The 24,210-nt window shown below is 37.7% G+C and overlaps 1 protein-coding gene across 2 annotated transcripts in view; it reads left to right on the top strand.

The window, feature by feature from the left end:
- The first annotated feature begins 3,088 nt into the window (after nt 1–3,088).
- The window catches only part of gli2b (GLI family zinc finger 2b), a 57,724-nt gene continuing 36,602 nt past the window's right edge, over nt 3,089–24,210 (top strand). For both annotated transcript variants that reach the window (XM_055184794.2, XM_055184793.2), the window contains exons 1-2: nt 3,089–3,373; nt 13,060–13,179. In XM_055184794.2, coding sequence (XP_055040769.2) covers nt 13,071–13,179 — 109 coding nt within the window. In that variant the 5' untranslated portion in view covers nt 3,089–3,373; nt 13,060–13,070. The remainder of the gene's footprint in view (nt 3,374–13,059; nt 13,180–24,210) is intronic.

Here is a 24,210-nt window from a genome sequence, read left to right as displayed (position 1 = left end):
CTTATATGAGTTATTGACATTGATGTATAATAATAAAACTGAAAATGAGATTACAGTATAGGTGCTTATACATCCTCTGTGTTAAGCGTGTTATAAGATGTCCCCTTTAAATTTAATCTCCAAATGTAGGGTCCACCTCATCTCTGAACTGTGATGTTCCTGGGAATTCCAGATCTCCCACTGGAAATCTACATAATCTTCAGAACAATCTAAACAGACTGCATGTGAGAAACACTGATTTTGAGACTCATGTACTTGTGTTTCATCTTAATCTTGTGTTTTCAGCGTGAAGTCATAATAAATCCCACCCGGAGCTTTCAGACGGACACGTGTGGTATAAAACATCACGCGAAACCGGTCAATTAGATATAAAAACGAAGTCACGAGGGTCATGCAGAGGTGGGATGAGGTCTTTATTATGAGCTCAAGCTCAGCACATTTGAATCAATACACAGCTAGAAAAGAGGGACGCTCAGGGAAATGTGCAGATATTAAAGGTTAAAAGTCATCCATCATGTGTGGCAAAGATAGTTACTTGTGAAAAATAGTGGCCAGATGCCTAAAGAGGTTCAAATAGTTTAGATATTTGTGACCCTGCCTTTGAAAACACAACTAAAGTCCATTTTTTGTAATTATTAAAATTATCCTAAATCATGCAAAGAACATTTACTGTAAAAAATTTGCTGTAATTATGCAGCTGGTTGCCAGTAACTTACTGTAGAAGATAAAGACTGAAAATGTTCCTGTTGCCATAAATAACATAGATGTAAAATCTACAGTAAGTTACTGGCAGCTAGTTGCCAGTAATACCCAGTAATACTGTAATTTCTACAGAAATGTTTTAATCTTGATATCTTTCATATTGACTGAGTAAAATGCTCCAAATCTCATCATTAGATTATGAGACTTTAGGATTTTACAGGATCATATTTTCTTTTAATTTCTACATTTCATGATGCGTAAACTAACATCCAGCAAACATGTATCAATCATGTAATAATAAATAATCAAGCATTATGCAAGCAGAAGTACTTATGCAAAATTTGGGCACACATTAAATCTATTGGTAAACCATTTAAATTAGCCTAAGTGGTTTGCTTGTCCAAGTGGTCCAAGTTAACCAGTATTTTGTCAGGTTATTCTAGTTACAAGCTAAGACCATTCGGCCATCTTCTACTGGTTTACACCATGAATTACCTTAACTTATTAAGACTATTTTGAAAACATCTCTGTTAGATTTAATAAAGCTTTTTGTTTCATAATGTCATGTTTCTTTAAAACAGTAGATGGCGCTATTGAATAAGATGCCTGTAAAGTGTCAGTCTTGAGAATAGTGAAGAGATGAAGCAGTCATCTGATGTTGATGTGATACAGTAAGTGAATCTGAGATGAAGGTCATTAGAAGGACTTGTGGTTGTTTAATAATGAACATATGACATGATGACGGCTGTTGAGTAGGTCAGAGATGTCAACTGCATTTAAAATCTTTGCCAATGTTTTATCACTGATAAATTGCCTTTATTGTAAGTAAATGATCAGCTTTAGAAAGAATAAAAATAGACCATTACTGTTTAAATTCTCACAGAGGACACCTGAGCTGTTGTGCAGTCACACTTTTAGTCCAGCAAATTTTTTTCACCGTTTCATTTTTAAAGTCAGTTTCTGCACAAACCTCAAAGTTATGGCTATGAAAAATTAACTATTTACACAAAAACAGATACATAAACAATGTGTTTAACACACCCTAAAGCAAAGCATTTTCTGTATGGGGTAAGTTGTCACAGACAACATCTACAGTATTATAGGCTTTCAGTCAAATTTATAATAATTAATTATGATGAACAAATTGTTTAATAGAGTGGCAAAATATCAAAAAATAACCCAAAAATTCCAATCACAAATTGTAGTTAACCCAATGTGAAAAACATCTTTCTCCACCATTAATAAAAAACAATTTCCCCTACTTTCTAGGTCTAAATTCATTATACTGTTGCCATAAATTGTGTTACTTAAATTGTATTGGTTATTTGTTTTGTTTACCAAAAAGCTAATACAAAATTATGATGATACTGACTTTTTAGTTTGGCAGAAATTATCCTTATTTAACACACACGCACGCACGTACACACACACACACACACACACACACACACACACACACACACACACACACACACACACACACACACACACACACACACACACACACACACACACACACAAAATGCTGAAGAATTTGAACTGGATGTCACATAGACAGCTCATGTTAACCAGCCTTTCATTAAAAAAAATCTACAAAGTCACTTGCCAACAGAACAGGACAGAAATATCAGCTGTAAACAAACAGTAACAGCTTTATAAGGCTTTAATTCTTTTATTAATAATTTTCTATTTAAAAAAATAAAGATTATATTGGCATCCATGGAAAAGCACGTTTTATGCAAGTAAACATCGTTTTGTTTGATATCAGTTATATATTTAATAAAATATAATATAAAAATATATTTAATATTATTTCAAATTTTAGTAATATCGTAGGTAGGTAGGTCATATAAATTTGATTAAAAATTAAAAATATTACAAATAAAAATGTCTTACATTCCGTTTTAACTTTGCAAGTAGACAGCACGAGCACGACGGAAATAAACGCTCATGTGACGTCAGTGTTTAATTAGATTTGTACAAATTTTTGGTATTTGATTACTTAATTTAGTTTAATATAATATCTTATGTCAGAGTTTTACTGAGTTTGTTAAGAGTGTTTAAAAATATGAGAATTTATTTTGACCCGTTTCTATTGTATAGTTGTTTCACAGAGACGAATAAGGATGATTTACAGCAGCAGATCTGGGGCGAAATGCATCGATATATCGTGTGTGCTGATTCTTATAGATAAGGTTACCTCAGAAAGAGAATTAAAACGAGTAAGAATTAGGCTAGAGTTTAATCTAGACGTTCACTCAGAAGTGATTTCTTAGGATGACCTTGTGTTAAAACTTTCGTCTGTTCAGTTCAGAAGCCCGACCCATCCAGAGAGAGAGAGAGAGAGAGAGAGAGAGAGAGAGAGAGAGAGAGAGAGAGAGAGAGAGAGAGAGAGAGAGAGCATTGAAAACAGATCAGCTCGGGATCTCTGCGTTCAAACTCTTTTGCTCTGTTGGTTTTCTTGCGCGTGATTTTGCGGGATGTTTTCACAGAAAGTTTGTTCGTTGATTCATTGATGGATCGTGAATGATTCAGATGAACTGTGTGAATGACTCGCACTTCGAGCTTCAGAAAGTTCAGTTGAAACTTTAATGGATGATCGCGGGATGCACGGACAGAGTTTGCAGTGAAGAAAGTCTTTGCGAGAGTTTGTTTTGCGCAGATTGAACTGGTGAGTGATTTTATATTCACACATTATTCAAGCACACGCGTTTATTTGCCTAATGCTTAATTTCCCATTATGTTATTGATTTTAAAACGTTCACATGCTTCCTATTTGAATCTTATAAATCTTATTCTTAATAAAAAAAAGTCATGTTCCTTTTTTATGCTAGTTGCACAAAATGTAGGTGTGAAAAGTGTATTTCTGTTAAAAAAAAAACTTTTGAACTTTTGTTTGACTCCTGACTCTGGAATTTCAAACATTCTGCTGTGCAATTTGATCCATATGGGGGAAGAAGTGATGAGGCATCCCATTACACACATCAACTTCTCCAGATCCTCTTAAACATGTTAGTTTAACACAAACTACTCTATTAAACCAACTGACTTAGTGCATGCCTTTGTTATTTTCCAAGCCACTTAGTTACATTTCATTGTAAAGTTTATAAATAGGAAGTTATTTCTTATATTTTGACCTTTAACTGATATGAGATTTTTATTAGCCACAAAAAAAAAAAAACACAAATGTGCATTTACAACTCATACAGGCTAACAATGCTTTATAACAATATGCATGAAATGCACTGCAGAATTCACATATTTGTTTTCTGTTTAGAAATGATTGTATTCAAATGGTCTTAAATAAACAGTTAAACAGTACATATTATGAATGTCAATATGCAGACAGGGGCCAATGAATGAAAAGAGGATTGAAGACGCGCAAGCTGTTCAGAGTTAAAAGACCTGATGTTTGCTCTTCAAACTCAAACCCTCTCAGGGCTTCTTCTCTTCTGTTTACGGTCCTGAGAAACAATACTTTTCAGTGATCTGTGTCACCATTACAACATGATGCGTGCCGTTTACTTCATGAGAATACAGAAGAAAAAAAACCGTAGAAAAACCCAGAGATATAGAGGAGCCATAACATGAAAAAAGCTGTAATTGGCCCATTTAAATCCTGGAGGAAAAAGCAAAAAGCGTTTTGTGGGAGTGAATTCACCTCCATTAGCATGAGAAAACAGTTTTAGTGCATTTGTCATTGTGCTGGATGAAGAGTTCCAGCAGTCAGGCTAAAGAGCTTGAAAAGATGTGAAAGAACGTCAGGCCCATTCAGGATTATTCAGGTCCGGCAGAGCTGACGGTCACCGGGGCCCAGGGCCGCAGGGGCCCCTTTCATCTCCCCCAGAGCCTTTTTCACGCGTCCCCCTCTTTAGTGTCCGTCAGCCCCTCTCTCTTATCCATCACGTCGGAGAAGAATTTAATGAAGCCGAGGCTTCGAGAGCACAGGAGCTGGAAAAGCCCAGAGCGAATAAAACTCCCGCAGAGACGATTCAAAAGTTAAGACAAGACCGATGGAGAAAGAGCTTTATTCAGCACACAACACATCTCTACCAAGTCCCGTGGCTTCCAGGTGAACGAGTTTGAAATAAATAAATTTGATCTGTCATTAATAGACAGATGTGTCTGGAATTATGCACATATTTGTGGAGGAATTTCAGGACATTTTCCACATCATAATTTAAAGAGAAAATCTTTAATCGGTGGAATGTTCCTCATACTGTATTTCATCATCTGTGACTTTATTTGGAAAAGTGCTCAAAACTTCACCTCACAAATGAGACGAAGTTAAAAAATGATTTGGGTTTTGTCCGAAGACTCTATAAGAGCGCCGAAACTCTCTTTTTATTTGCGTTTGTCTTGCTGAGACTTCACGACACAATAGATTTTCTCACAGGAGTAAATAAGGTCAGTCGCTGTCAATAGGTCGAGAAATCCGAGGGAAGTCGAGCTCCTTTAGAAGTCAGTCTATTGTGATGTATGAATAGAGTCGGTGACCCCTGAAAACGTCTGTTGTTTTATACTGAAGAGAGTTTAAACAAAAGATACTGCTGGAGTTTTATTATCTTCTCATTGTTATATCTGCCTGATTATCAACAAAACATTATTTACTCCTGATGTTTCTTTAACAGCACTGAATGAATTTACTCAAAGATTTTTATCATACAGCATTAGCTCATATTTTATTATTTTTAAGAGAAGATCATATCTAGATATCAGCTTTTAATCTTATGAGTAGCGGCTCAGTACCAATGCAGGTTTTATGACTCTTTTACTGGTTTTGCTTCAGGACCTATTATTCTGAATTTACATTGCTCTCAAGTATCAAAGTATATTTACTATAGCCTGGGTTGTTTCTGCGTAGTTTATGATTTTCCCATGTTGCCATGTCTGTAGTTTCTTAGATGATTTTTCACTTAAATGTTGGTGATGCACAGCCTTCGGTTGTTGTTAGACGTCAGGAGCTAAAGGTTTATGTTTAAAGTTAAAATGCCTGTTTAAAGACACATTTGTTTGGCTGCTGTTGTAGCTGCGCATGCGTCTGCGCAGTCAGACTCTGAGATTGATCTGGAGTATGTGTTGTGCCTGCATGACTGTCACATCAGAGAGTCCATCAGTTTTGTGATTTTTATAGTGCTTGTAGATTTTTCTTTGGTGAATCTTAGAAAAAGAAAATTGCTAACAGTTCATTTACAATTCTGTTCATTTTCCTTTTTGATAGTAAGTGCAAATTATTAACATGTTGCACGATAAACAATTTTGGGGCACCATTTGATGTTTGGTATAAAGTCTCTAAATTTCTCCCTCTAAATTTGAAATCTACTTGCACTGCAAAATTCGCATTATAAAGTAACATGGAGTGAGGCGAGCATCTGACAGCGTTCACACAGATACGTCTGTAACCTCCCGCTGCACCGAGGAGGTGAATTTGAATGGGTTAAATCAAGTTTCCCTGATGAAGATCCTTCAAGAATCTCAGAGACAATCAAGCATCAAGCACCGTCTAATTACAGAGAATGAAATCAGATCGTCTCGGTCTCCTGAAAGGACATCACACGCCACAAGATGCTTTGAAATCAAAGATCCGTGGGCCGCTAGGGGCACGAGATGTTCGCCTCGCTATGAAATGTGATGGGTATCCGTAGCGCCTCTTGGCTGGCTTTGATTTGCGACTTAATGAATTCCTGGAGGGATGCGGTAACCGGATGATATTCCTTTAATACCCGGCGAGCGTCGGGTTGATGTGCGGATCTTCTCTTTCAGCACTGATAGACTTGTACATGTTTCAGACAAATGGCTGATAGCAGTAAATCCCCGCCGGTCGGCTTCACAAGGGTTGGCTCGTGGCCTCGGCTCCAGTTCAAACGTGTTTAACAGCTCAGGACATGCAGCGCAGATGTTTACATTATTGACATTCAGTTATTCTAGAAGACAGACGTGTTATGGAGGCAGCTCAGGTCTCTGTGAGATCTTTGTGTTTGCATGAGGGCTCTTAAGCACCGGCTTGGGACTCTCGTCTTGGCGTATGTTCTCTGTTAGGCCTGTACGATGACGGATGAAATCAAACTGCAGAATATTTATTGACAGATTGAAGGAAGGACTCCACATGTGTTAGGCCTCAACAATCACGCAGTGTTAAAGGTCAACACCTGAGAGTCGACCGGTTCTTCCTCTCACGGTGCTTAATGGCCATCAGATGGGTTTAAAGTTGTAACTGGATTGAATACATCTGGTTTATTTTGTGGTTTTTAAATGAATTCAACTAGGAGGAGAATGTTATTGTTAAGAAAGTTGCTCATATGTTCTAAGTTGTGACATATCATGAAAATCTGACTTTTTCCATGTTTAAGTGCTATAATTGGGTCTCCAGCGCTTCTGTCAACCTAGAAAATGTGATAAAGATCAACCCAGTTACTAAGTTTTGGTAAACCATTCTCTGCAAGCATGTGAAAAAATAGCTTATTGAAATTTGGCTCCCCTTGTGATGTAAGAAGGGGATCTTATTATAATAATACCGCCCCTTAATCTCCAACCACGGCACTGAAATTTGGTGCATAGATCAGCTCATTTGCATTTTAAAGGACACACCCCATAAAAGGCACATTCAGTTTTAACAATGTTAAATTTTAAGATGTTATAATAAATTATCTGTGGGGTATTTTGAGCTAAAACTTCACATAACGGAGATACCAAAGATTTATTTGACATCTTGTGAAATGTCCCCTTTAAAACTTCCCTTGAGAAATTCCTATTAGTTTAACTTGACTTATTTGGCATTGGAGAATATGATGAGAAATGTTTGTAGTACGTTTTATTATTAAACAGCTTAATTTTTGATATTTTTGGATTTGGAAGTTTGAGTTATTAATGAGCTTTCATTTAAAGTGAAATCACTTGAGTTTTAACCACATGAAGCAAATGTGGTTTGCCATTTATTTTGTCTCATTGCAGTTTAGGAGAAAGAAATGAGATATTAGAGAGATCTCACTTTCTGTAGAGTTTCCAGTTGTGTTTCATCCTAAAATTGCATAGGAAACAAAATGTCATTGTTCTCTAGTAGAACTGAAAGAGATCTCATCTTTGATCTGTAGTTGTCTTTATATAGAGACACTAACTGTGGAAATGCAGGACAGAACCGCCTGCTTTCTTCATAACATCACAGAGAGGAAGTTTACATTACAGGCCTGGTGTTAAAGCAAAAGTGTCTCTTAAAAACACCATTTGGCCACTGGATGAAAGTGTCCTGTTAAAAACACCCGTCATGTCTTCCAGTTTTAAAGTTGCATTGAGAGGCGAGAAGGTCGCCCACCGTCTGCTGTGTCTCTCTGGTGGAGTTTCACTCGACACGTACGTGATGTGATAATTTTGTCGACTGATTCCAGGTGACAGCAGGAATCCTCCTGTAAGATTCCCATCCTTCAGCTTCAGTGAGGGCTGAAACTCAACATCTGTTTGGCATTGGCCACACCAATGGAGATCACCCACAGGATATTACACTTATAACACGGGGGAGGGAGGGAGGGGTGTGATCTACTATCACCTAAAATCACACATGACAACACACACACCATACATTACTCAACATTCTTACATTTCTAGTCTGTGTGACTTACTCGTGGTCAAACGTTAAAGACTCAACTTAAAATACGACGTTTGTTGATTTCAAACCTGTGAATGATGACAGAATGTTCATTTTTGTGTATAGTAAATATTTGAAAAAAAATTGAATGTTAATCAATGAACAAAAGTGAGATCGATGAGATTAAATGGTAAGAAAATGCAATTTTATGTTTCCTTCTCAAGAGTTTTAAAAAGAGTTGAACAAAGTCTCAAACTGTGCTTAGTTTACAAAGATAACAAAGTCTGCACATTTGATAATCAGACATAACTTTACCTGTATAACTAACTCGGATAAATCCTCTCCCAAAACCAAATGATGCTGTGCTATCCAAATGAATCTCTGTACGCTCATAATTTAATAACAATTGAATTAAAGGAGGAACAAGTGAGCTATAAAAAACTGAACTCTTCCATAAGGAAACTTTCTCCTGTGATGAATTTCAACTCTCCTGTTGAAGATCTGCTTTTGTTTTTGTGCACTTGCAAGATATATGAAGCTTAAATAGGAACAAATAGACTTCACAGCAGAGTTGTGGAGTTTGAAGGATGGCAGCGGTTGAATACTACAAAGAGAGCGAGATCTCAGTACTCTCTTAGGGATTTTGCTATGTGACCTTTCAGTGTTCTGTCAGAATCATTTGTTTGGCCGACGGCTCGTGTTGTAATTATTCAGCCGGTGAGGTAGGAGGTTACGTTGAGTAATCCAGTGAGATGAGCCAAACGCTCGTCTGAAAACACCTGCGATACAAAAACATTCATTTCTGTAGACGACAGTAGATCTTGTAGGGATTTGTTTTTAGGAATAAGATCCTTCTTTTTCTCTCAAGAGTTACCTAAACACTGCACATTGTCTATATGTGAGTCACTTTGACCCAGAAACACACTTTAATTTTTGTGTGTTAAGTTAAGGGCTGTGACGGTTGTCATAACCACTGCATCACTGCACGGTGGTGAAGTGGGACCCGTGCTGGTGTGCATGTCACAAATTATGAAAAATATCAAGTACAATCTAGATGGGTTCAAGTTTGTGTAAATGCAAAACTAGCAGACTCAGAGTTTACAAGGAGAGGCAACTAATATCTCGCATGATGACCCGCTGGCTTGGGGTGAAGCTTAAAGTAGGCGTTGCCTGCCGTCGCTATCTTGGCCGTGCATCACCGCGCATCACTCGCGGATATCCGAAAATGGGTAAAGAGGCGGGACATGGGTGAAGCTGAGGTGGCTGGTTGCTGAAACCCCTCCCACCTAGCTCGACTCTAGTGACAGCACGACTCTTGTGGTTCAACCATCACTCAAGTAGCCACGCCCTTAATTATGCAGAACTTTAAGGCTTTAAATTCACCCCCCTCACAAAATTAGCTATATAGACCAAAAACACTTTTTGTACCAGGCTGTAAACATATTATTTCCAACCTGATCTCACGAATTTCCGTGGCATAGTCACGGAATTTTGTGCTAATTTGTTACTCTGTTTTGTCCTATTTTCTTACCATTTTTGCTTCGGTTTAGGGTTAGATTTACATGAAATGACATCCCTACCCAAACCCAACTCTAACCCCAACGCCAGGCAACAATTGTTTAAAGTTTAGAAAATATAAAAGAATAAATCAGAAAAAATAGTATAAACCAATATTTAAAGTGACATACTAACGCAAACACCAAATCTAACCCTAAACCGAAGCGCAAATGGTTTGAAAATAGGGAAAAGCAGTTGAGTAACCAATCCGTGAGAATGCCACGGAAAAAGACAGTCCGTAGCAGGGCCACGGAAAAATGCAGAGATCCGTGAGAATGCCACGGAAAAATTAGCACAAAATTCCGTGACTATCCCACGGAACTTTGTGAGATCATGTTGATTATTTTCTAATGTAAAGTTGGCCATTTTATCATGTAGGTCCAAAAGGGAGGGATGGACTCCCTTTTGGAGCCTTTAGCGGCCAGTGGATGAATTGGAGTTTAAATCACTTCCGTATTGGCTTCATCAGAGAGATCGGAAGGTTGCCCCTCGGTGCTACAGGGCTCGAGTACTCAAGTGCTTCACATTTTATGTCTAAAACCACACGGAAAACATGACCATGTCTCTTTCCTCCTTTTCAAAGCATTTGGGCGCTCCAGAGCGTAAAATAAGCATTGCTTGACGTTATGACAAGCCCCAACCAGCGGAAAAAGAAATCTGCGCTCGCATATGAACACGCACGTTTGTTAAGAAACTTCTATCCGATCCTCGTTTACATTTTTAGATATCAAAATATATGTATGCGTTATATATAAGACCTATATGCCACACCCCACACACACGCACATTGATGCAATGATCATTTTAATTTTGACTTTTTATTATAGCAGTGTTTCTTTCTGCACGTTCTTTACTGCACTCCTAAAAATAAAGGTGCTTAAAAGCTTCTTCAGATCTTAAAGATTCTTTATGGAACATTTCAACCAAAAAAATGTTTCTTCTATGGCACCTTTATTTTTGAAATCCCATCAGTAAATGTGCACACAAGATGCAGAAATGGTCCTTCAAAGGATGCATCTATTCTCTACGGTGCTGAGGTGTATTAGTTAGATCTTCAAACATGGTCAGGTTTTGATTTCTAAACTCTGGTTGTCTGTGTCGAGAGGAGCGTCAGATGAGATGTTTAAGCAAACATGTGCTTTATTTAAACACAGTGAGATCTTGAGCACTCTCTTCTCAATGATCTTCTCCTAAAGTCTCTATTGTGACCTGTGAATGGCTGTTTGTGTATCTAAAGACATCGATCACTCAGGAATAAAGATCCTGTGAGGAACCTGCTGTGCATCAGAAGATTAGAAATGTAAATGACATCTGTTATTCATCACAATATCTCATTAACATTTCTTAAACGTTTAATATTGTGCATGTGAAAGGTAGTGCAGTAATACTAATAAATATCTTAAGATGCATGCATTTAGTTTTAAATAAATAGCTTTGAATCGATTAACAAAAATGGACACTTTACAGAAATGAATTAAATCTGCCAAGTTTATTGGTGTTTTTCTTTCTAGCGCTCAGATTTATCGTCTTAATGATGAATGTCTGCCAAGAGTTTGTTGCATGAATAATAGCAGAGAGTGTGAATTGAAAAGTGATAATCCTCAGATCCTCTGATTTACTTTAAAATCTCCTGCCAGATGAATATGAGGGCATTCAGAAGGCCCTAACGGACTGATCTCAGGTCAGATCGCTTGCATTCAGTAGCAGCGTGTGAATGAGTGCGGCTGTAATTAATGAGCCGGAGGTCTGTCTGATCTCTGGTAATGAGCTCTCACACGCCGCAGGGGACGCCACATTCACACACTGCATCTTTACCAGAGACTCTGGATTGACAGACAGAAACCCCTGACACCTGTTAGACCCTTCAAAGGGCCCGTCGGCTCATAAACACACACAGTTGACGGATCCGGACCCTTCACGGGACTCTCAAGAGCTGAAAAAACAGTCAGTGATTTTAAAGCTGAAGACTCTTGTGTTTGGTCATTGCTTTAACTATTCAGTGCAGTAGTTTATTGATATTAATCTTTCAAATAAAGTTTTTTATGATTTGTTTAAAGGGAAAAGTGACGACTGTCATAAGTTGAGGACTTTGCATTGTTTATTTTTAATTGTTTCATTTCTCATTGGATGGTTTTTCATGTATTTATCATACAGTAGTCATTGCACTAGCATCACAAATGATCATGACTTTGAGTCTGAGAGAGCACACATACTGATATAATGTAAGAGGCTCTCATAACTGAATCAGATTAAACGGCGTCAGGTGAAAAGGGAGAGCCTGTTGTTAATGTTTGCTTTTGTGACCATCTGTCTGTTTGGTCTTTGACACCTGTATTATCCCATCACAGCGCTCTCAGTTTGAGCACACGGCTCAGAGCTCCGCAGGGGCGTCTGATCATCTCACATCATCTTTATGTTCAGATGTGTTTTTCTTTCATTTTAGACAAACTGTGAAGGACAAATGTTGTGTGTTTTAGAAACCTTATTAAAGGACACAGCGTGTCAGATACATGTTGGTTTGTTTACGCTGGAGCTTGCGTGCAACAATATAACTTTATGAATTGATGATTGCATGACTGATAAATATCAAAATCTAAAATATTGTTTTGTCTGCAGTGTTTTCATTCATTGTCTTCAGAGGTGAGTGTGTTAAACAGTTTGTGGTAAGTTATGCCAGCGTCTCTATAGAGAACATGTTGGGCTTGGCAAAAGAAAGCGTAAACAGATGCACATAAGTGTGTCCCTCCTTTAATCGGCTTACAATGCAAAAAAAAATTAAACAAATCAGTCGCTTCTTACTTAAGCCATCACAATAAAGAGACTTTTATTATCTTGATGACTGTTTTATATCATATCTGTGTTATGTGTACAAACACTTGGCAACCACATTTCAGCATCCCCCTTGTGTGGGGGTTTTACAAAATCACCAACAAAAGTTCTTAAAAAATTAACAAATTATTTATAATAAATTGTAAATGTTTTGTATTACTTTTTAAGTCTTTGTGTGAATTGCATTAGTGAACTTACTGAATGTTTAACCCCTAATGTAACAAACAGGCCTCTGTGTTTGTGTTCAGACTGATGTGAGGTCTCTACTGCGCCATCTATCAGCTCGTCCGAGTACTGCAATCTAACCTGACTATAGTTACAATGATTTGTGCTTTTGTTGTTGATATGATATGATGTATTATGATCATTGATGTTTTCTCTCTCTTTCCCAGTATTGGTCAGAATGGAAACCAGTGTGCCCATTGAGAAGAAGGACTGTAAGACGTCTGCACTGGAGGGACACGGCTTCAGCGAGCTGCCCAAAAAACCATCACCATCATCTTTGGCCAGAGGTACGAGTCTGTGCGATATCATGTTTTTATTTCTAATGATGCTTAATCAAGATCAATGAAAGCGTCTGAGTGGATCCGTGAAGGTTGTTGTCATATTTTTACTAGCTGTTAGTTTAAGTCACATCTGTAAACTGTGAGGTTTTATTGCTAATCTGTGGCAACTGATATATAAACCAGGAGACTCTTATTATAGAGATTATACTGGACAACAAGTTTATGTCATTATCACTATTGTTTTTTCATTTAAACAGCTTCAGACGTGTACTTTTTTTTTCATTTTGTCTTGCATAGATTTTTAGGTGATTTTTCTCGTTTTACTTATCACACCAGCCAATCGTTTAAACAACCTAGCTTTAAAATGTCCATGAAATATACATTTGAAAGACTAAATGGCATGCGGGGAGAAAATGCTCACGGCGCCGGTTGTCCCTGATAAGACCGTCCAGAATCCCCATCAGAGCCAGAGGTGAACCTCCATCAGGCCTGAGATGAATCCTAATATGATTTTTTGTGAGCGGCCTTCATTAATACAGAGTGACTGCTTAGATACATGAGTCTTCCTCACATCATCATCATCATCAGTAGCGCTGCAGGCGTCGTGACGCAAGATCACTGCTGATTGGACGAACAGACCGTCAGTTCTGCGGATTGTTTGAATCCGAAGTTACACACACAGAGATGGACAAAAAGAAAGAGAGAAGCATGTTTAAAACATATCTTTAGAAGGCAGATATAAGTGAAGAATAATGATGCTGAAAGACCTCCAGAGTATAAACGTTATAAATTAGTTAAAATGGCAGCCGTGGACGATGTGGTCCTTCCGTTGAGCTTTGAAATGGTAATATCATCACTCGTGATCTTGAGGTTTTATAGATTCATGAGAGATTTTGGTGGCCTGCCATTATAAAGAAAATAGAAATCCATGATTTGTTCAAGAAAGGAGCAGAAAAATAGGCCACACAGTAAAGAGCAGACAGATGAATGGCATTATTTATAAAGTGTGATTTTAACTTTTACATGATTAATACATGACATTTTAACTGCGGGGAGAAATTATAGCAGAGGTTTAGATGAAACTTGAATTTAAGATCATAAATCCTGAACAAGTTTTCTCCATCAACATTGTGCAGAGAGCCTTTCCAGCTTATTTGGAGCTAAAATCAATCTTTTTTTTACAATAAAGTACTGTAGCTCTTGTGGCAGTGAGATAAGACGGTGAGGGCTCAGGTATATTTCATAAAGTGTCAGCTCAGTCTCAGATGTTTCTCACATCATTTCAGGAGGTAAAAAGACACAAACACAGTTAGACTGTAGAGGTTTAGCACAGCTCAAATGATTTAATCTTATAAGAATCTGATGATAAAGAGAATTAAGCAAAGATCTCGATTTGCTCTCGGTTGCAGGAGAAACAGTTGACAGGTTGTCCATTTTTGACAAATTTTTTCTGGTGTAATATCTGCTCTTTGGTCTTGTTGGTTTGTAAATGATATGAGTATGAGAGAGAGCGAGAGATAATGTTTTAAACATATCTGTGGACAAGTGATAAAAGTTGTCTATAATGAGACTGAAGGAGCGTCTTCTGACCTCTGGAGTCTTCATGTAATGAATTATTTGATGACATCTGAGAGCCGCTGAGATGCTGCTGAAGCTTCACCTTTGAAATGGTAATAAACTTTCTGGCATTTTTTCATATTAATGAAAGACTTTGGTGGCCTGCCATTATTTAAAGCGGCCATTAATTGTTTATCAAAGAGTTTCATGAAATCAGGACATTTGTGATTACAATAAGAACAATATTTATTTTTGCTGTCATAAGGGATGAAAATAAATATTAAACAGTAACCAACAAAGAAACTTATTTAGCTTAAAACTTTGTTTGTTTTAAAACTTTGTGTTTTTAGTCCTAAATTTCGAGCATATAAGCATTTGCTTGTAGTTAATGTTCATTAAAACAACATTAGATGAGGAGATTCAGTTTTCTGAATGATCATTGAGCTCATATGTTTTTTAAGAGGTTCTCTGGTGGATTCGGCCCCTGCGGTGTCGCTCAGCAGGGAGTTTGTTTAAGTTTAGAGGATCAGAGACCCCCATCACCCCTCAGGGTTTCCCACCATCCCACACAGCTGTGTGTGTGTGTGTGTGTGTGTGTGTGTGTGTGTGTGTGTGTGTGTGTGTGTGTGTGTGTGTGTGTGTGTGTGTGTGTGTGTGAGCACGCGTGCGTGCGTGTGTGTGTGTGTGTGTGTGTGTGTGTGTGTGTGTGTTTCTGTATTTAGCACAAAGTGTTTAGTGAAACAGTTTCAGTAGCACCTGGACTCCATTTCTGTTTAAGAGAGAGAGAGAGAGAGATGCTGTTAGATGGTTGTGTTGTATTTAAGGATTATCAGAGGTATTTCAGAGAAACAGTCACATATGGAAGCTCTTAAGGCAGTGGTTCTCAAACTTTTCGGCATGTACCATGTGTGTAGGCTGCATCCAACCCCCCCCCCCCCCCCCCAAAAAAAAAAAAAATTTCATGACATGAAACATCTCAAACTTAGAATTTAAATGAAATGATTCGATGTATATGTAGTGCTGTTGGTTAGTAGCCTTATATTTCATGTTTAATTACACAGAATTGATGATAAATTCATGTTTTTGATAAAATGTCATAAAACTGGGTCCCTTGGCACAATCTCATGCCCCCCAGTTTTAGAAACACTGCCTTAAGAAAAAAATGAATTGACTTCATTAGGGTTGCAACAACTAATCAATCAAATCGATAATAATCGATTATTAAATTCTTTGTTAACAAATTTCATTATTGATTAGTTGGTCTGTGATGTCGCACGCTCCTTCACTACCGTCAGGTCGGACCGAATCTGTTTCATACAGTGCGAGCTGTGAGCTTTATAATTAAAGTCAGGCGCTGTTTCTTCATACAACGTGAGCTGCACATTTATCAGGCGCTTTTTTTCAAAGCACAATCAGCTTGTTTAACTCATTCCTCACCAGACTTTTTTTAAGTTGCATGCCAGCTTTCTTGTAATTTTCACAAAATGCATTCCAGGAATATTATCTTCTAAATATATAAACATACAAATATATCAAAAACAAAACAAACAAACAACGGGGGAAAAAAACTTTTCATTCAATCTTTATTTGTTCTCTTTTTAAAACCTCTTAAATATGGGTAAGTTTCTAAAAAATTTTCAGCAAAAAGTTAAAATAATTGCATTTTTGTAAAGGAATTTTGTTAGAGATCAGATTCAGGACTTTTGGACTATTTTTGAATGACTGGTTTTGTTATGCGGATCTGGCAACCCTGACAGGACAATGAACGCTGGTTTTGTCCTTTAATATAAGTGAGTTTGTATTTGTTTAATAGTTGTTGGGTTTTTATAAAAATAGTATTGAACCACAAACTAGGCATCTGTTTTAAAGTGAGGAGAAAATCCAGGTTTTTATTTCTGTAACAACGCATGTGTATCACTTTCATATCATAATGACTTATTTATTAATTCATTCATTATTAATAATGAATAATGTTAATTCTCATCAAGGTCTAAAGTTAAAGATTAAAATGAGTTTATTAATCTGTGGCTAAATTTCCTCAGCACATCCCTGTAGACTCAGTATGTTTTTTATAGGTTTTTTTTTTTATATTTAAAAGCTGCACAAACTTTAATATAAGCCTTAAAAATATCCAAAATATTATATTATTGCAACTCTGTAGTAGTGTGTGTCTCAATGGTGAACTTTCAGCATGTTCAGTGTTTAGCTGTCACGTGAACCAATAGCGTCTCTTTATTCACTTTCACAGTCGAGCCTCAGCTGTTTGCCAGCGCTCTGCGACAGAGCAATTACTTATCGCTTTAATCCGCTTTATTATTCCGGCCCGCAGACTCTGATAAGTGAATATGCAGTACGGGATCTGGCAGACGAGGTCCTTGAACCCGAGATCACATTCCCTCGAGTATGGGACGGCGGAGGATTTTAATATACGGTCCCGTTCACGGCTTTATGGTCAATGCGGAGTTTACAATGGGCTGCGGTGATGTTGTCACCTAAGTCATGCCCACCGCGAAGACGCCGTGGCCCTCCGCCATTAAACCGCTCTCTGTTTTATTCCCTGTCTGGCATTATTTATCTCCAGCAGTTTCTTCTCTATCAGAGAACATGGCTAATGCAGACTTTTAATATGTTATTTACACATAAAAAACAAGCTATTTGTGTGAGGAGTGGGAAAATAAATGGGCCGCCTCGCCCCTCCGCTCCGTTATATCTGACTTTAACAATCTGGATTGCTAATAGAACCATTTATCACGAGAGCCGGTCATTTGTTTTATGTTAGGGGCCCGGGGCCGCTCTCACAGACCTCTATGGAAATGTGACTGCGTATAATGAAGGCGAGCAGAAGTCACCTGATTTAAAAGGGAAAACAATGCATGTATTCAATTAAAATGCGACCAGGTTTCTCTACGGTGCATTTAACTGGACGCTTCGTATAAGCTCTCGCCGTGTGTGGAGGTTATAAATATGTTCAGGATACGAGCGCTGTTTTGTGAACGCCGTCCTTGGCAAACGGTGCCGTCCGAATGTTCTCTGCACTCGTTTGCATACCGCAACGTGTACTGCCTTTAGAAATGCATTCACACATACATCTTAAACAATGGCAACATCAGCTTTTATAACTAGCAGCATTTGTAGTATTTTGTATTAATCTGAATTGCAGATATCTACATAGATTATTATTCATTTATTCAATAGTGCAATTGTTTTTTTGTTGAAGAAGTAAGATTTGCCTGCAGTATTTCGAGGAAGGTTTCATGAAAATATATTACACAGTCTGAGACGGTTAAATGCTTTATTTTGCATGTGTCAAATAATTTTTAATTTGATAATCATTCATAATTTTTACCGTCGATGAAAACGAACATAATGGATGTCTTAGCATTTTGAATGAATGAGTTCAGACTGATATAAACATAATAACTAGATGATCATGTTTTTTCTGCAGGATCGGAGATGATTGTAAATTTTAATGGAAATCAAACAAATCAAATCTTTTGTAGAAAATGTGGTCAATTTTATTAGGCCGAATTGAAATGTTTCTTTTTCATTTTATGCCACAGTGTTTGTTTTAAAACGTTCAGAATCCTTAAGATTCTGATTTAAACACAAAAATAAAAATGTTCAATGTGATCTCAGACTTTTTGACCCCACTGTATAAATATAAAAATCCATGCATTTTTATACAGGAATCACTGAAAGCTATATGAAGCTGTAAAGCTGAGGTTGCTCAGGGCCTTGTGGGTAATGACTTGATTAACTGGAATTGGTGACTCACGACATACATCATGGTGAAAGTGAGTTTGTCGTGTTGTGAGGTGATTGATGGTCACGCTGAGCTCTGTCGCCGTGCTGGAAGTCTGTTTTCTGCTGAGTCGGGTCGGCCCTGAGGGATCCTGCAGGCGGGATACTTAACATCTTTACAGTCGTTCACCGTACACACGCTCACACAAACAATATGAGGTCAAATGTAAATACAGTCACCACTTAAACTTGTATTCTTGCATGCACGAGGGTGAATTAAAGGTTTATTCGGGTGATGTATGGTAAGCTGAAGGTGTAATTGAGTACGTCTTAACTAAACGCAGTATGACCTCACATCGTCTCCGTGTTGAACCCGCAGATGTTTCCCTTAAAGCTTTTGTCCTGTACCTCCAGTAAAATGACATTCTAGAAAAACTACTTTGATTAATATAACCATTTAAAAACATGCCTTATCTGAAATCAGTCTCTCATGTTGCATTTTATGTCGAAGAAGCGGCCGCATTATTCAAAACCGAAGAGCAGAAGAGGGGCTGGTAGCGGGCCGGTTCGTGTAAATAGTTTTTTAAGAGAGGCTGGTTACCGATAAGGACAGTTTCCTTTATCAACTGGATGAAGTCGCGGCGGCGACAGTGAATAATTGACGAAGGCGGGCGGCAGGACTCCTGGTAACTCCTCAGCAGCTCAGGGGAGACCCCAGGGGTCAACGGCATGGCAGAGAAAAATGTGTCCGAAACTGCACTGCGTCCACCTCCGACTGGAACGGGGCGTCCACTAATCTTCCCGAGAAGGGAATTTTCTCTCTCTCTCTGTTCATTGTAAATGAGTCTCTCGCTGGGATGCAGTGAGGAGCTTCTCTTCAGGGCAGATGCAGTTTTATTGTGTTTATTTACAGTAATGCAGTACAGCTCCAGTCAAACAAAAACCTGCAGCTATTAAAACAGATAGAGTAGTGAAGTTTAGCTGGCCATTCACTTACAAACATGTTTTTTCATGTTTTAGTGCTTCATGTATCTTTATTTTATCTTTATTCTGCAACAGTGTCTTGGTTATTTATACTGTATACGCACATTCAGGTCAAAGGTTTGGGGTTATTTAAATAAAAAAGACCTTAAGGTGTATGCTTAAGTTTTGTGCAAAAATATATATAATAATGGTAAATATGAATTGTCTTGAACAGAATAGTAAAGGAAAAGCAGTAGGGCTGTGCAATATATTGAAATGAACAAAATAGCGCAAACATATATACTGTGATATGCATTGCAGTGGTTTGCAGTAAATTAGATTTAGTTTTCATACTTTAAAAAATAATGTATGGTCCAAGTTTTAGGTCGATTTAGTTTTAGTATCTGGCACATCATGGATGTTAGTTAGGATATGCGTACATGTGCAACTGTGCATGATTGTGGTAATATTTATTTGATTTATTTTTGATTGTATGTTAAATGTCTAAAAGGTGTTGGTTATATCATTTTTTAATACTTGATTATAGAGAACGAAATATCGTACTTCATATTGAATATTGCATTATTTAGCATGCTATTGCATATTTCTTCAATATTGCATGGCCAAAAAAGCAGCCAACAAGTGCTAAGAATAGAGATGGGGAAAGTATCTCATGGTGAGAACTACGGTAACAAAATGTGTATATTAGGAACGATGGCTACATACATGACTTACTTTAAAATTGTGTTGTGAAAAAATTTTTTGTTTCATTTTTGTTATTTTTTATATGTTTACTCTTATTCTAGTATGTGACCTTTACATAAACACTAACTTTTGACTGTGTGTATGTACACACGTGCATGCACACACACACGCACACACATACACGCACATGCACACATACACGCACACATTAGAACAAAAACTCTTTATCCTCTTCTGGGTCTCATGTACCGGGTCATATGTTCATAATGAGAAAGCTTTTGCCGATGTAACAGAGATGTTAATTATTTCCAGTTTTGCCCACATGGAAACACTTTTCTCCAGCAGAGTTAATGACTCTACAGGTTACATACATTTTGTAAACATTTAGCTTGATGACTTTTTGTGATTCGCCTCCTTTAATCTGAGATTCATTTGGGGCCCAAGAAAGAGAGAAAGATTAGATATACTCACTCAAAGTCTCTCGCCCGCTCATTTCTGAGTCTATTTATAGACGGCTGTGCTGATTGCAACTTTAGATACACAAGGGCTTTTAATCCCCTTTTCCTTTAGTCAAAAGAAAGAAGTTGTTTTTGCACCGCGGTTCAGTCATTAAAAAAGACTCGGTCGAGAAAGAACAACCCAGAGAAAAAGTTAGGCCTGATATGAAACATTGCACTTAACCCACAAGAGTTTTATACATTATACAGCTCCCATTTCTGAAGAAGTGTTATCCACTGAAATCATTCAAAACCAGGAGAGAGAGAGAGAGAGAGAGAGAGAGAGAGAGAGAGACAGAGAGAGAGAGAGTTTGGTAGCCAAATGTGAGAATTTTGACACACTTTTAATTTCACAGACTAACACATGTTGTTGGATATTACAGTAAACATGCAGTGATGTCATTATGACCTCACAGTGTTTGGCTGCACATTGCAGTTGTTTTATGCAATACGGCCGTGAGTAAAGACCAGCTGTGTGCACTGAAACACTGCAATTAAGTCAATCTGATATTAGTCGTCGTTATACTGGAACATTTGATTCAGCCATCAAAGGCTTGTTAAGAGTTATCATGAGCTTCAGGAGACGTCTGGAAACATAAATCTCACCCAAAACAGAGTTTGCCCAAAAACAACACACACTATTTTTTTCCATTTACATGTGTTAGAGAGATCTGTGAGCACTTCAAGGGATTAAAACAACTCTCTCATGGATCTGTTTAACGCTCTCTGTTTGTGTAAATGAGCTCCAGTCTTCAGAGACACATCCACCATTGGGATTTGTTTGGGATTTTAAGGAGCACAAACTTTTGTCTCTTAATGCACAAACGTGAAGGAGATTCCCAATCCTATATTCTGATCCTATATTGAGATATTCTGATCTCTGAGCTGTGTCTCATATATTTGAAAAAGTCTAGGAGTCCTGCAATACATTTCGTGACATCTCGTGAGTCTGTAAGTGTAGATGTGTTGAACACTCAAAATCCAATTTGGATTTGTGTACAATATCTTTAGTTTTAGCTCAGACGTGCATTTAACAGCTTTAAGTCTGTTATTCAGTTTGATCTGGGCTGAAGTCAGAAGTGTTTAGAAGAATCACAGTGAAGAAAAAGAGTTCAAGCTGTGTGTATGAGCAGGAACATCTCATCATCTCATCATGACTGAAGAAAATAAAAGACAACCATCTGTTAGAAACACAGCAGATATGTTTTTACATTCATTTATCACATGTGTATATCTGTGATTCCCGTCACTTAGATCCAGATAGCAGAATTTATGTGAAAGTCAAGCTGTCTGTGATCTGACCTGTAGATTTGGCTCAGGTCTCTCTTTTAGCGCAAGACAGTTTGTGTACAACAGCTGAAACAGTCGTTTAAAAGTAATAGCAGACCTTTGTTTAAATCCCTAACCTTTAAATATAAGCAATAATAACACTGAAGGTCATTTTAAGCAGTTGAGCGGTGTGGTGAAAATTCCCCTTCATTATACGACCTGAAAGAGAGATCCCATAACCTCAAAATCTGCTTCATCCTTCTCAGTTTCCATCTTTCTGACATGTGATTTTAGCAGAAACCAAACCACCTTATGTACCACTGAAAGAAATATCTGATCAAAATGTTGCAATTCATCTCCATAAATTCATGAAGAGACAGGAGAAATAAGTTATTACTTGAATATTTGCTATTACATTAAATTAGATGCCACCTTTCATCATAACAGGAGGGAATGCTGATAAGGATCTTTAGAAAAGTTAAAGTTTGTTTCCCAACCCTAAGCTCTCATTTCATTCTTTTGACAAAATGAATGTTTGTTGATGAAGACAAATAGAAACTTTCTTCAATCTCTGATATTATAAGATCAAAAACGCATAAATAATTTACCAATCTGAAGACATTTATAATCTTCAAAGAAACTCAAGACGAGTGCAGAAGATTATCCAGCAGGTGCATTTGGGCCAGTAAGGATTTGCAGTTATTCAATATCAAAAGCTTGAATGTTTCTTCGTGATCTTTAACACCATTAACAAATTATAACACATTAGAGGTCAGATTTACTAAACAGGGCAAATTTGTACCAAATTCCGAAAAAAGCACAGATGGGAGTGGTTATATCATGCAGGTTATTTACTAAAAAGGCACAAATTAAATAACACAGGCGCAACATCTCATTTTCATGATGACCAACGCAATCTACTAAGAGCAGCGCAAATGAGTTCAGGGTCAGAAATAAGCAGAGCTAATGAGGTGCGGGTGATCTACTGACGCCTGATGCGCTTGAGTTCAGTACCACCGAACATCGCAGCTGAAAATTCGGGATGAAATCCCAGCCAATACACTGAAAAGAACCCGAGGATGAAGGTTTACAATCGTTTTTAAGCACCTAGTATTGTGTGACTCCTCTTTAATTTCTTCCAGCATATAAAAAATAAACATTTTTTTGAATAATATGTTCATCTGGCATTACAAATAAACTGTTACGTGTTAAACAATCCTCTGCCTTGTATCACCAGCTCTCTGGTGTCTCTCTCATCATCAACCAACTGCAGCCATTTCAAGCGCAAAATGATTTAAGATGCTTTTGTTCGGTGTTAAAAAAAATTGTGCAAATAACAGTTATATCACACACACAAACATTAGTAAATCAGGTTGCGTGAATCATTGAAATAATCTTCTTCCATAAATTTAGCATCTGAAAGGGAAACTCCTAGAAATGCATATGCAATAAGGTCAGTCACAAAGATAACTAGACCACACCTTTACAGCGCTAATGATCCACTGAGCGTCTTTAGTAAATCCCGACAGTCGTTACTTAACGCCAAAATGATGGTTTGCGCTGGCACAAGCTGTTAGTAAATCTGGCCCTAGAGAAGGTGTGCTAAATGATGAGATGTTTTAAAGGCGGAGTGCACAATGTTTGAAAGCCAATGTTGATATTTGAAATCACCTAAACAAACACGCCCCTACCCCAATAGAATCTGGACCTTCTTTTAAAAGACACATACGCAACTCGGCAAGGATGTCGGTTAGTAGACATGCTCCTCACTGCTGATTGGCTATAAGTGTGTTTTGGTAGTCGGCCCATCTCCTTTTCCAAAGCGTTTTTCAAACTCCGCACTCCGCCTTTGATACAGTAACCCATCCAGTCATCTTTACTAAAAACTATTAAACATAAAGGCACTTGATTCACTCTAGTTTTAGATTCAACATAAAACGTCTTGTGGCTTTTCCTTTCATAAACACACTGAAACACTAATGGATGGGTTTAAGTTAAACCAGTGCTTTGGGCGTATCAAGCAGACGTGATGAAATCTAAAGAATCACTCTTCATGTGAGTGAATGAAGCTTAATTACGTGATAAAAAATATCATTGTGACAGTGAAATGAACAAACGAGATGAGAGAAGTTTTGCTGTTGTTGCATTGTACAGAGTCACTGTGTCTCATAAAGACTCTCTGGAGTGGAGCTGGAGGGGGTCGTGAAATTGTTTTCAGTCAATCTTTTCCTCGCATTTGCTTGTGAATGAGGGTCTTTGTGCTCCAACATGAGGCTTCCTAACCCCCCAAAACCTGAACTCTCTT

The sequence above is a fragment of the Misgurnus anguillicaudatus genome, chromosome 14 (genome assembly GCF_027580225.2).
Source record: "Misgurnus anguillicaudatus chromosome 14, ASM2758022v2, whole genome shotgun sequence".
Lineage (NCBI taxonomy): Eukaryota > Metazoa > Chordata > Actinopteri > Cypriniformes > Cobitidae > Misgurnus > Misgurnus anguillicaudatus.
The sequence above is the reverse complement of the archived record's forward strand: the minus strand, read 5'-3'. Positions and strand labels throughout refer to the sequence as shown.